Source organism: Coturnix japonica, chromosome 19, assembly GCF_054131305.1.
Source record: "Coturnix japonica strain WE chromosome 19, WE-NBRP24, whole genome shotgun sequence".
NCBI lineage: Eukaryota > Metazoa > Chordata > Aves > Galliformes > Phasianidae > Coturnix > Coturnix japonica.
This window is the reverse complement of record NC_140681.1, coordinates 9296561-9309584: the sequence shown is the minus strand read 5'-3', so window position 1 is coordinate 9309584 and position 13024 is coordinate 9296561. Positions and strand designations below refer to the sequence as shown.

Here is a 13024-nt window from a genome sequence, read left to right as displayed (position 1 = left end):
AGGGGAATTATTCACACACGAAGCAATGAAACAAGTAGGATGCAGGGATGCTTCATTAATACTTGGCATTTGCCTGGCATTGCTTGAAGAAATGCAGAGGCTCCAGAACCATAATTTTAACATTCTCAGACTTTCAGTTAAAAAATACAGCGTGACTTCATCTCCTAAAACATACCATACTGAGGCATCAACCAGCCAACTGTGGGAGGCTTTAAACCCCTCTAAATGCTTTATAATTGCTTCAGTTAAGCAGCTTCTGTAACAGCAAATGCTACCTGGGAGTGTTCACGCTTTAATGAGCTTAGCCAACATCCACCCAGGGATGCATAACACCTGCACTTCATGCCCATCAGTTTGCCTCAGCGTTGCTGTCATCACTTGGCTGTGCCCTTTAGTAGCTCTTCCTTCCCATTCGCTGAACGTGGAAGCTGTAGAGGCAGCTCCATTAAGAGGTGTTCCTCTCTGCAGTTGCTGGATGGAGCTTTGATGGAGACAATTAGTCTGTGCCACAGAACTGTCCACTTTCAAGAAGAAATGTTGGCTTAAAAGCACTTCCAGACTGAGCCAAGCTCAAATATGCCCCTGGAAAGACTTATATTGGATAAAGCAGGCAATAGTCTGGGCAGCATGTATGAGGTTTCATCTGCTGAAAGCTGCTTATTATGCAGTGTATATATCTGCATGTGTGTTTGAGTACTCGTGTATAGTTCAGATTTATTTAGGTAGCTTTCATCCTTATCAAATGGATTGAACAGCACTGCTATAGTGCAACCAAGGATTAACAGTAACCACAAAAGGGAAAAACAAAGAATCCAAAACAACAACAACAAAAAGTCACAAAATAATGGACGTGGCTTATTTTGGAGATACAGAATAAATACTGGATAGCTAAAGGAGGGCATAGCATCTCTTTTTGGAGGTATTTTTAACAGCAGCATCGGTCAGATGTGGCCCAGTTATCCTCACAAAGTAGATGGGAAGCCACCAGTTCCTGGAGCTGTCAGGATGTGGATCCTCACACCTACAGAAAGCTGACAGCAGAGATGGAATTACAATCAGAAATCACACGCTTAATGAATTAATGAACTGGCTCACAGGAAGCAGGGCTGACATGTTCCTCGATCCTGATCTGCCTAATTGTTTTGTACACAACCAGAATCAGAGCCAAGAAAACACATACAAGCTAGTGAAGAGGAGGAAAGGGATGCAGAGGACATTTGAATGAAGCTGCTGGCCTGTCAATTTTAGCACCTATTTTAATGTAAATAAGTACAAACTCAGTAAATCTGGAAGAAGGAAGGAAAGTGTTTGCAACTCTGATCTCTTTTCCCACTGTCATCCATAAACTCATCAGTCTGGGTAGATGATTTTGGTTGTGATGGAGCCCGGCACAAATCGTACACATCCTTGTAGAATGAAGGGCTGCCATCAGTATGTAGGAGTTAACTTGGACCCATTGGTGAGGGATGTTCTTCCACTGTAGGGAGTGGGATTTTTGGTGGGTTCTCTAAGGTCTGGATTTCCTTCCCTATAGAAAAGCTGGCCTTGGCCAAAGCACTTCAGCCACCAAGAGCTTTGCCATGAATTGAAGCAGCTGGAAGGCTTTCAGCTAACCAGCTCTCACCATCTCATGTGCATGAGGGCCCTCACAGCACAAAACCAGAACCAGTATATTTTAATAGATTTTTTTAGGGTGTTATTTTTGAACTCCTTTTGCTTTATCATCTGTCAGTTTAAGTTACCAGATTCTTTGGTTTTTCCTCAGATTGCTTGATTAAGGCATCCGGAATTTCACAGCACCACTCGGTTCCTGAGTGCAGGATCATTTATTTAACCTTTGTATGAACCGAAGCTCTGAGAATTAAAGAAAAGGAAGGGAATAAAGCCAGATATTTAACGCCTAAGTTGCTGCTGATGGAATCATTAAAATGCTGAGCCGGTTTTGCTTTTGAACTCATTCAAAAGCTCTTCCTCAGAGAGCTTGTGTGTGAGAGCAGGTCTATTCTTTAGCTTTACATATTGGCAAGCAAAGGCAAAAGAAAAGGATTATTTGTTACCACTCTAATTGTGGTTGTTTGGAGGAAGAATAAAATATTGAATCTCTTTCTGTCTCCATCCAGGAAGATCACAATTCTGCCTCATTTCTCTGCGATGTTAATTCTCATCCATCAGTTCATAAACGGCCATTTGTGCTCACAGCTATAAGTGTTGTCTGAGACACTGCAGTAATTATGAGTACAAAGGTGAACCCTTTATTGCACCTGAAATTTGGATGGAGGCGTTTTCAATAACTGGGCTGAGGAATTCATCCAAAATATGTTTGCAGCCGCTTTGAGGCCTGCAAACTTTAATAAAAATCCTCCGAGAAGCTTTTTATTTGTTTATTTATTTAAAATTCTACTGCACCCTAATGCTCCAATTTGGCTTTGGGACAGAATGCAATGTCTTGCCTGCGATAGGAATAGCTCAGGCAAAGTTTGCACAACACCGCATGCAAAATCTGGCAGGGAGCAGACAAAATGCAGCTCAAGGGGTGCAGACGTGTCCCTTGGGAACCCTGCTGAGGTGACAGTGGGACTTTGGCTCCCAGGAAAGCATATAAGAAAGACTCACCTTCCCTCAGAGCTGTGTACTTGACTTTGGGAGATGCAGGGGCCTCTCCAGCAGAGCCAACAGTCAATAGGGCTTCATATTCAGCCCCGTTCAATATAATCTTCATAGTAATGTATTTATATGTTCATATGCTCTGTATTACGTGTTTATATGCTCTATATGTTGGTCTGGGAGGTTTGGGGGAAAGATAATGCATCATTGGCTGGTGTAATAAGCAGAACACCAGGGAAGATTGGGCTGACCCCGGCTGTGTGCAGCACAGGAACAAGGAATGATCTCTCTGCAGGCGATACAGCGGTCGCCCATCACTGCCTCACTGCCTCGCTTCAGGCTTGGATTTCTCATCAGCAGAAATAGCGACATTTTAACATTGCTACATAATTGAAATTGTAAGTCAAAGTTTTGAAGAGGAAAACCAGCCAGATTTGATTAAGATTTTTCTTTTCTTAATCTCAGCTACTCGATAATTTTTTTTTCTGTCCAAAAAAGAAGGAAAATTGCAATCTGAATCAAAGCTGTGACTGCAAGAAACTCATTTCTCTGTGTGTACCATCAGGGGAAAACCAATTTTCCACACTCCTCTGGCAAAGCAAAGATCACCAGAGCAGCCCCTATATTTGCCTGCAGAATGAGGAGGAGACCAATGCCTTGCTTCCAGCAGCAGAAGGGGACCCGCACGCCTACATGGCCATGAGCAGTGTGCCCACAAGTGACCTGCACAAGGTGCCCACTCAGGATGATCTGTTCAAACCCAACCCCACAAAATACCCTTGGTTTTAAAACTATATCAGTTCCCTCACCACACGCAGAGCCTGAAGCCAGCACCAGCTGGAAGGGAGGTGTTCAGGTTGGAGGTAGTCAGGGATAGAAAAAGAAGCAGAAAAGCTTTATATTTGCCTGTTCTTTCTGTCTCAGAGAATATATATTTTTTCCTTCAATTCAGAATTTACATGCCTTAAATTCTCCTCCATTGAGAACAATGAATTAAATAATGCTTAAATCTCTCTCTAGCTTCCTTCCTCTATAACGAATTTTTTTTTTTTTTTATCCTTTAAGGGAAGATTAAGACTCAGAAAAGTGTCTCTGAGAGAAAAAGAAAATTAAAGATAAAATTCCCTAAGAAACTCTTGTTGTCTCAGCAAGAAAAAGAAGAAGGAGGGAGACTGGTAGAAGGAATAAATTTGTTTCCAAAATGTGGGGTTTTGGGTTGAGAACTGGATAATAATGGCAAATTTCAAAGCATTTCTCAGGGGTAATCTGGATTTTTTTAAGAAGTTACTTTTCATTTCAGATGTTTTGAATGAAAGCATTCACCAATTTCAACCTTGCCCTTTAGATCATATCTACATAGATTCTTCTAGCTGGCTCAAAACGCCACTACTTACGCAGGACCCTGACACCATGTTTCAGGGCTTGCACACGGCCAGGCTCCATGGACATGCTGAGCATCGTCTGCTGCCCACCAATGGTGCAGACCTGGTTTTCCTGGGCAGCTTGTTTGAACATGATCATGAGCTGGTTGGCAATGATGGTGTTGAGCACCGAAATGACGACCATGGGAAACACGAAGGAGATGAATGTGTTCACCTGTGGAGGAGAAACGAGACACGGTCAAGGCAGGGGAATGGTCAGCAAGGCAGGAGATTGTGATTCATTTCTCACAGCAAGAGTAGCATCCTGCAGTGGAAGTATTTTCCCTTCTCTTGCACTTTGCCTTTGGTTTTGAAGGCTCACTGCACATAGAGAAAGCTCAGACACCACTGTCATGCATTCGTTTAGTGGTGTCAACACAAAGAAAAGGCAAATTCACTCACACCCAATTACAATGTCTTTCCCTTCTCAGGGCAGCTCATTGCCAGAAGTGTCATGACCAAAAGATATCATTATCTTTTTATCTTGCTAGTGGCAGAATGCTTTGTAGCTTTCATTGTGCAGAGTATGACTCCTAAATAACAGTATGTTATTATATTTTTTCTTTATTATGAGCTCTACTCGGGATATTTCAGCTCTGGCCTTCCCTTGTAGATTTAATGACGGCTTTTTGTTAGCCAGTAATCAAATTGTCCAATAAACCTTATGCCTTAAAGGATTAAAATTGATCGAAATAAACAAGTGGAAGTTATAATGGTTTTAGTACAAATTATTTGATTACTACAGTTTTGATAAAATTAAATGGAGGATCAAATTAAGCAGTGATTGAATCAAGTGGAAGTCACTGTTCGTGTCAACTAAAAGCAGAAAGCCTTCGTAAGGGAGGGCCTCCCTCTCTGCCTCGCAACTCGCTGGAGCTCAGTTTAGCAACGTAGCCTGGGAAGAAGATTAGCTGTGTCCAGGTTTCTGTTCTACCCTCAATATCTAGTTCAGATACATGTTCTCTTTGCTCCAGAAGGATTAAAAAATACAAAGGTAAATGGGAAAATGAAGCAAAAATCCCCAAGCCCCCACAATGCAACATGGGGTGCATAAAACAAAGAACTAAGAACGTAAGCGTACGGGTAACAGGTGCACTGACAATCAGAAGCACTTAAGTTTCCATGTTCATAAATTTAAGCAAGATGTAACTCCTCTCTTGCTGAAGACAGGCAGTGCTGTTGTTGCCAAAGTTTTCTTTTTTAGATCAAGCCTCTGTACAACTTTGTGCATTTAGCAAAAGTACCAGCTGGGTTTCATCTCCAGCAGTCCACGTTGTGAGAGCATTGACTCTGTTTATTCCTGTAATAATAATAGAGCTACACCATGGATAATTTCCGGAGGAAATTCCTAGATATACTCCCCCATTGCAAGCTGTTAATGGTCTCTGTTATTAAATATATAGCTTTCCAAGCTCCCCTTGTCTTCTAAAAGACAGCACATCTCACAGCCTCCTGCATACAGAGAAGAGTTATCTCTTGGAGTTGCTTCAAGATGTTAAGATAGATCCTTAAGTGGTAGGCAGCACGTTCTCAGCCAGCACAAAATAACAGTTTCTCACAGTGAGAGCGATCTGTGCTTGTAAAGAACCCGCTTTATTTAACTTTCACAATGCAGCTGCGCTGAGCTGGCACACACAGAGGTGAAAAGCCTTCCTCGAGCTTAACCCAGCTCAATGGAAACGAATCCTTCAGTCCCACATGGCTATTTGTGCTGCTTTAGCTGCTGAATGTCCTCTGCCACCACCAAACATCATTTGCAAATGAGCAAAAGGAAGCACTTCACTCTGCCACCTAAGATTCAGAGTTCATTGAATTTCACTCAATAGCTTTGCCCAAGCTAAAAATTAGGCTTGTCTAATGGAATCACATAGAAACCAAAAAGTCTGTTCTGAGCTTTCTTTCAAGTTTTGATTCGTTCCCTAACTGTACTGTGAAGTTTTTAAAGAGCTTGAGAAACCGTCAAGAATAGCATTATGAATTGCTACAGTATAAGTGCAAAAATTGAATACATTCCATGAAAGGCTCCATTTAAAGATTTCGATCTGGTTGTGATTTGTACCAAAGCCTTCCTGTACTTAACAAAACTCAAAGAGATGGAAAGCTTTAATTTGTGGGGAAAAAAAATTCATTTTCAAACACAAACACTTGAAGACAATAAGAGCCAGTGAAGCAGATCTCCCCCAGCACAGCCCTTGTGCTCTGTGCTGTCCCTGGCTCTTAGTGGGTTGTGCACAGGGCATGGCAGTGCTGATGCTTTGCCTCCAACAGCACTTTGAAGCCAGCAGAAGGGAAGGTGCTGGTCTGGGACAAGGCTCCCCAGGCTCTGCGGAGCTCCACTCTGACACGGTTTGCTTCTGCCAAGCCATCCCTCGCATCACGGCTGCTGTGGTTTCCCCGGGTTACCGCAGGAAGCAGGCATGGTTCGCTCATTGCAGGGATGGGGAAGGTGGGCACAGAGCTCAGCCTAGCAGCTCCCCAGAGGGATGAAACAAGGGATGTGAATCAGATATTGTGTGAATGTTGTGCTGCAGGGCGACTGATGGAGGAGCACGGACCCCAAGGCCCCTTTGGAAGGAGTTTTTATCTCCTACTTGTCATGCCAAGGAAATCCAAAAGGAAGGCTCTGCTCCAGCAGCAAGTCACTTCTGCTGCCAGCAATATCCAATTGTCTGAGCCCTGCAATGCCAGTTATTGGCTGCTTATGTGATCCAACACTGCTTGGAAGCTGTTAGCAGGTATTAGAAGTTGTTTGACTGGGTCTCGGACCACTCAAGTGACTAAATGTTAAAAATCATGGAGATATGGTAGTGAATAAAGCACCTCCACTGCTAATAGTTTAACAAAAGAAAGCCAGGTACCAGAATGGCTCGTAGTATTTCCAGTGAGAGTTTTTATCTGAAAAAGCACCTTCAATGAGACTACAAGAGAAATGTTTTTTGAACTTGCCTTTCATATATATATATTTATACATGGGCTTTTTCTCTAAATAAACAGACAGACAAAGCAAACAAAGCTTGAAATGCAGGCAGCAACCAGAGATCCCAAGGAACAGAGACAGGACCCCCACCAGCATGGACCAGAACCCAGACTAGACAAAGGGACATCTGAGATATAGGGCAGCATTAGCCCTTGTATATGACTCCTGTTTCATGGCAGAGAGCTGAGATGCTCCCTCACTGCCTGGATTTCTCAGTGCAGAGATCTTCAGCTGTCCCAGAGACCTCTTGAACCTCTGAGGACACACATGGAAAATGGCTGTGAGGACCCAAAAGGAGCTGGCATTTCAGATTTGCCTTTCTGGTTTCCTGGCAGTGCTGATGGAGAGGCTGAGGATGCAGGGTGTCATGCTTTAGAGCACATCAATTAAACGTCTCTGGGATTTAACAATTACTACATTCTGGTTCGCCTGATTTCTAATGGAAATGAAAAGTAAATTCTCCTCCTCCTGGCTGTGGAGGCTGCATTGTTAGCATATGTCAATCAGAAAAGCACATCCTTCAACATTCGGCTGCCAAACAATCCTGTGTGACTACATATAGTTGAAAAATCTCTAGTTTTCTCACTTGGTGGATGGAAATAACATTTTTTAACCACTCAGTGGATAACTTCAGGAATAATAATCACACTGCCCCATTTGTGGGTGTAGCAACCTATGGAATACAAAGCAGGACTGGGAGGTGTGCATGATGCTGGCATACCAAAAGAAGCATTTGGCTTTGCCACCTGTGTTCGATGTTCACAGGACATATCTGATTAAATAATCCCTTTTTTTTATTCCCCTTACAAGTTCCTATCTAGTTAAATCCCCTCTTCACACAGATTTCCAAACAACCATGCCAAGTGTTGAGCAGTGAGCAGCTCCATGCCATTCCTTGGATACAGTGGGGCAGGAGAGATTGTGTCTGTAAGTGGTGATAGAGAGCAACAACTGTTCTCATAGCCACTACCTGGGACAAGAAGGAATATGAAAGCTGGAAAACATCCTAGAAAGGGAGTTCAGCTCTACTGAACAATTTGGAGGCATTTCAGTAATTTCAGTGTGGCTTGGTTCAGAGCATACTATTCAGCATTAGATTTTAGTACAAAGTATTTCCTGTCTTTCTTGTTTTGGAACATTAATTCAGTAAATATCTAAATTAAATCTGTGGACTCAAGATGAAGCCTAAAAGTGTATGAAATTGAGAGAACAAAGGAAGAAACCAGAGCTGCTGGAGCAGGTACAGAACATTGAGCACAGGACTGCTGGTCCTTATCCCACATAGTGCATCCTGGCACAGAAGCTCAAACAATAATCAGACAGGAGCAGGGCTGGGTGCTGAATGCTGTGTAGGTCTGGAGCTCTAAGAGGGCACTTAAGCAGGAGCTTGATCTTTGCACATTTCTCTTTCAACTCACACAAGCTTACCTGTCACGTTTTATTTCTGGTGCTGCAATGTGGAACAGCCCTGACAGTGTGATGCTGTGTGACACCATCGTCACCTGCCAGCACTACATCAGCCATGCAAAATGAACCCCCCTTGTCTTGTGACCAGGCTGGGTGTGTAAAAATCTGATGCTGATCTGGGTGGTGGGATGTTATATCCCATCATCACCATGGCAGATGGCCAAAGACAAGACATGGCCATGGAAACCTCTGGTTATTGTCACACCTTAAGTTCTATGCTTCTATTCAGCATCACACAATGTGATTGTGTGATTTGCTCTAATCTCATCTCAAACTGCTCTACTGTTCACTTCTTTGGACTGCAGGTGTGGAAGTCTTCAAATGCATCCTTCAGGGGAAAAGACAACAGAGGAAAACCTCAAATACAGACTCTCAATCCGCTTTTCATTAAATAACTCAGTGGGTTTTGCTGAGCTCAGCTGGCATCAGCTGCAGGAGCTCAAATTGGCCAAACCTTTCTTTTTTAGAACTCTGCAGGAGTCTCTTTCTTCTAGTCAGCTTTCTTCTTGCTTTGGATAGGGTCTGCAAATAGGAGACTGCAGGTACCAGCGCTTAGGTGAAGAAAAAGAGCACACGAGCCTGAATATAGACCATCAGATGGATCTGACTGATGCTCCCAAGCAACCAGACCAGGTCTTGTCCACATGACATTACTGCTCTGCACCCACTCATGTCAGTGAGACTGAATTAATCATGTGGCAAGGACATATGATCCTCAGTTACTGAGACATCCATTCACTGGTCTTATTCTATCCACAGAAGTAGAACTACTCCAAGGCAGCTCCGAGGGTGATATAAAAGAGCTGTGGCTGCTTGCTCCCACTAAGAAATTTTAGGTTTTGTATGGGTACATATTTTGATCAGAATAAAATGCATGTTACCACGTGGCTAACAATGATAGCACACATTGTTTTCAGTCTACGCTGTATCTCAGTCCACCTAAAATCTGTTATTGTTAGCATCCTGTGCTTGCTCCAGAGCAGTGGTAAAGCGACACGCCTTCTCTCTTTGGATCCAGGGACATGACAAGAGAATGACCAGTCAGTTTGGAACAGAACATTAAAAATAATCAACGTGTAAGATTTTCAAGCCTGTGTGAGGTCCTGCACTGATGAACTATAACAGGAATGCAGAGCAGCTAATGATCTTGAGAAGTGAACTTAATCACACACTCTGCAGGAGTTAATCAGATACAGAACAGATGGAAATAAATTGCATGCTGACAAAAAATCCATCAAATCTCCATGGCAAAAACATTCCTCCAGCTTTCCCATTCATAAATCTTCCTCCATGGAGAAATCATTTGTTCATAAAGAACAACATCTGATGCAGAACAACTTAAAAGTGTCTCTTGCTTATGGTGGGGTGGCAAAGATGTCACAGCGCTGAGTAATGGTGGCATTCCTGATCTCGACTGGATAGCTGATAAGATCATTTAACCTCATTACTATGCATTGTTATAATCCTGTGACCTAAGGTATTTTCAGACTTATCATAAGTAATAGCTGAAAGGTATGAATCACACATAAGTGTTTGATATAAGGCTTATTATTCCTAATTGTACACAGGGGTAATATCCAAGTATGAAAGCCCCTGGGGACCTCAGAGCTACTCATTACCTTGCTAAATGTCAGAAAACCTTCACTATAAATATTCATAAGAGAAAATTTCCTCCTCTCCTGATCTTTAGGGCACCACTCTCAGATCTGAATGGCTCTTGTGGTTCTGGCTCCAAGCGGTAGAGAAAAGCTGTGAAATTCAGGAAATCCTGAAAATAACGTGCTGGAGAGATGGGCATGTGGGAAGGTTTTAAGGTTTGCTGAGTGTTGATGCAGAATACCTTACTGTACCATTCACCTCTCCATAGAACTGAAGGATGGAAGAACATTTCTTCAAGTAGAAGAAAAAAATAAGACAGTTGCCAAAAACAAAACAAACCCTCAACCAAAACAAGATGACCTCCCTACCGTGGCACTTGATGAAGGTGATGAAGTTTGGGGCCCTGTTCAGACTAGAGATTACTGCCAATGACTTGTGTGTGTAAGGTAAGATGACAAGGTTATGGTCCAGCTTGGCTGCCCCTCCCTGTTCATCCTGAGGAGGAAAGAAGTGAAAGGACAGCACTGTTGGTCCTCTGTCATGCCATCATTAACCTGAAAGATTCAGATCTCCAGCTCTTTCTCCTCCAGGCCTTATTTTCCTGCCATCGCGTGCATTGAGCTACCAGGTAAATTAATTAAATTTACTCAGTTTTCTTGCAACAATAATAAAGTCAATTTGTTTGCTGTCAGAATGCTCACTGGCCCCAGCTTTGCTTCTCAGATCGAGTTACCCATTACACAATTTAGGGCAATATTTTTGGTTGAACAAAAGCTCAGTGAATAATGTTCACAATTTTCCCTTTGAATGTGCAGGTCGCTGCTACTGCTTCCCTCTCACCCTCCTCACCAGCTATATCCTATTGAAGGGGAAGTAATGCTTCAGCTTCAAATGACAGGTTGGGAATATGCTTTTAATAATTTACCACTGCATTTGGATTTTGGTTCTCGCTATCTGCTGGTATTTGGGTTCCTACTTGCTTTCGCCAAAGGGACATTGCCCTGTAGCACCTATCACAATATATCTCTTTTCTTCCAGCCCTGCTGCTTGTCAGCCCTCTAAATATTTCAATAAATGCTCGTGTAGTGCCTCATGCTTCTGACATCTGAGTCATAGTAATCCAGATTTTGCCGTTATTTTCTGTCCATCTTCTTGCATAACTTTTCTACAGTGCAGTGCACACCAGTGGTGCTCACGTGGTGGATTCTCATCCACGGGAAGTGCCTGCCCAGCATGGTGCTCCCTGTTGGGGGTGTCTAATGAAGTCCTTGTCAAAACCAAGAAAATCATCCTCTTTCTCATGCCACGAGTGCAAGCATTCAGTATATCCAATGCTCCTGCTCCTGCAGTGTAAGTTTTGCAGCTGGGACAAGAGCAGAAACAGCTGCTGCAGGCTTAATGAGGGTGCAGACTATGCCTATGTCTTGCTGGTGTATCGCCATGTAAATAAATCACAGCAGCTGTTTTTGCAAGCCTTGCTTCCCTAATGTCTGCTTGTTATTCTGTACTTCTTCAGTTCACGCCTGGGATAGTCATTGTAATGAATGAGACTATTATACTTTGGATACTGTCTCACACAGAGCATGTCAAAAAATAATCAAACCATGGCGACAGTCAATTATCCCCCAACTTTTCTTGTTCTGTCATTTGGTAATATTGAGTCATTTCAGCCCTGATAATCAAAATGGATGGCTTTAGGCTCTGCACATATTAAATCAATTAAAGGGACCAGAGCAGCTTGGGAATTTCTAGCCAGAGTTTTGGAAGTAAGCAAAAGGCAGAAGCATGGCAGCATATGTAAGAGGCAAAGAATTGTAGCTGCACAATCAGTGAAGAGTTAAATTTAATGGTGGTGTCTTTTTCTCTTACCACACTCTTATGGCAATGTATGGCAGATGGATTACGCTAGAGAAACATGTGGGACTGTTCTGCTCTCACATGGTGTGAGCACTGAACAGTGGGGTCCTGCACTGTGCAGGAGTGGTGGGGGCACCTCTGCTGCTGGGGGCAAGGTGGGGAAGTGGGGATGCAGCCCACAGTGCTGCATCCACAGATGCAGGCCAAGGTGAAACAAGCTCAGTGACAGGCAGACACATGCTCAGAGTGGAGGGCAATTAATAAATCATCTCCAGCCCCCAGATGATCCTAAAGATTTGAGGCAGAGACTTTGCAATAAACCACGCCAACCACTGCACACTTCAGCCTGATGCATGAGGCACGCAGGCCACAGAGGGATTCAAAGGAGAGTTAATTTAGAATCAAATGGAAAGAACAAATCATTCTCCTCCTGAAACACATGGGACCTGATACTGCTTTTACAATCTTCGCCAGGTGAGATGGAGGTAGAAAGGGGATAAGAGACATTATAGATGTCTGAGAGACAAGTGAGGTCATGGCAAGGAATGCTTTGTCTGTTGATTTATTTTCGTGAACGAAGTTTCTGAAGCTGCTTGTAATGTTTCATATGTGCTGAAAAGTCTCATTTAATATAGTTGGTAAAATAACAGCTTGTCTACTTAAAATAATTAGTAGTTGACAAATGGGTTGAATTTTAAATCCACGAGAAGCTTTGGTTAGCACTAATAAATGTTGATTAAGGTAGCAATTAAAATCTAACAATCTCTCTGGGGGTCTGAACTTTAGAAGTTTGGAACATTCCTCAGTTTACTAAGAAAATGTGGCAGCTCCTCCCCAAATTGCAATATTAAGCCATGGCAGCACAGACAATTTATCTTTATTTTTTCCAGTTTACACAAATTAATTGCAAATGGAAGCAGTGCCAACAGACAGGGGCACAAACCAATGCCTGATGCACACAAAACCAGGCCTTGGTACAGTGATGGCATTTGGCAGTGTGGGTTTTTAGCATTATTGGAACGGCAGGACTTTGCCCATAAGGTCTTTCCAGAAGGTTGGGTTCTGCAATGAAGAAATTAAATCTTTTCTGGAGTAGGGT

At 42.8% G+C, this 13024-nt stretch overlaps 1 protein-coding gene across 1 annotated transcript in view; it reads right to left on the bottom strand.

The window, feature by feature from the left end:
* NTSR1 (neurotensin receptor 1) overlaps positions 1-13024 on the bottom strand; it is a 47617-nt gene that overhangs the window by 12691 nt on the left and 21902 nt on the right. Inside the window, exon 2 of the mRNA XM_015881684.3 lies at positions 3999-4200. Coding sequence (XP_015737170.1) covers positions 3999-4200 — 202 coding nt within the window. The remainder of the gene's footprint in view (positions 1-3998; positions 4201-13024) is intronic.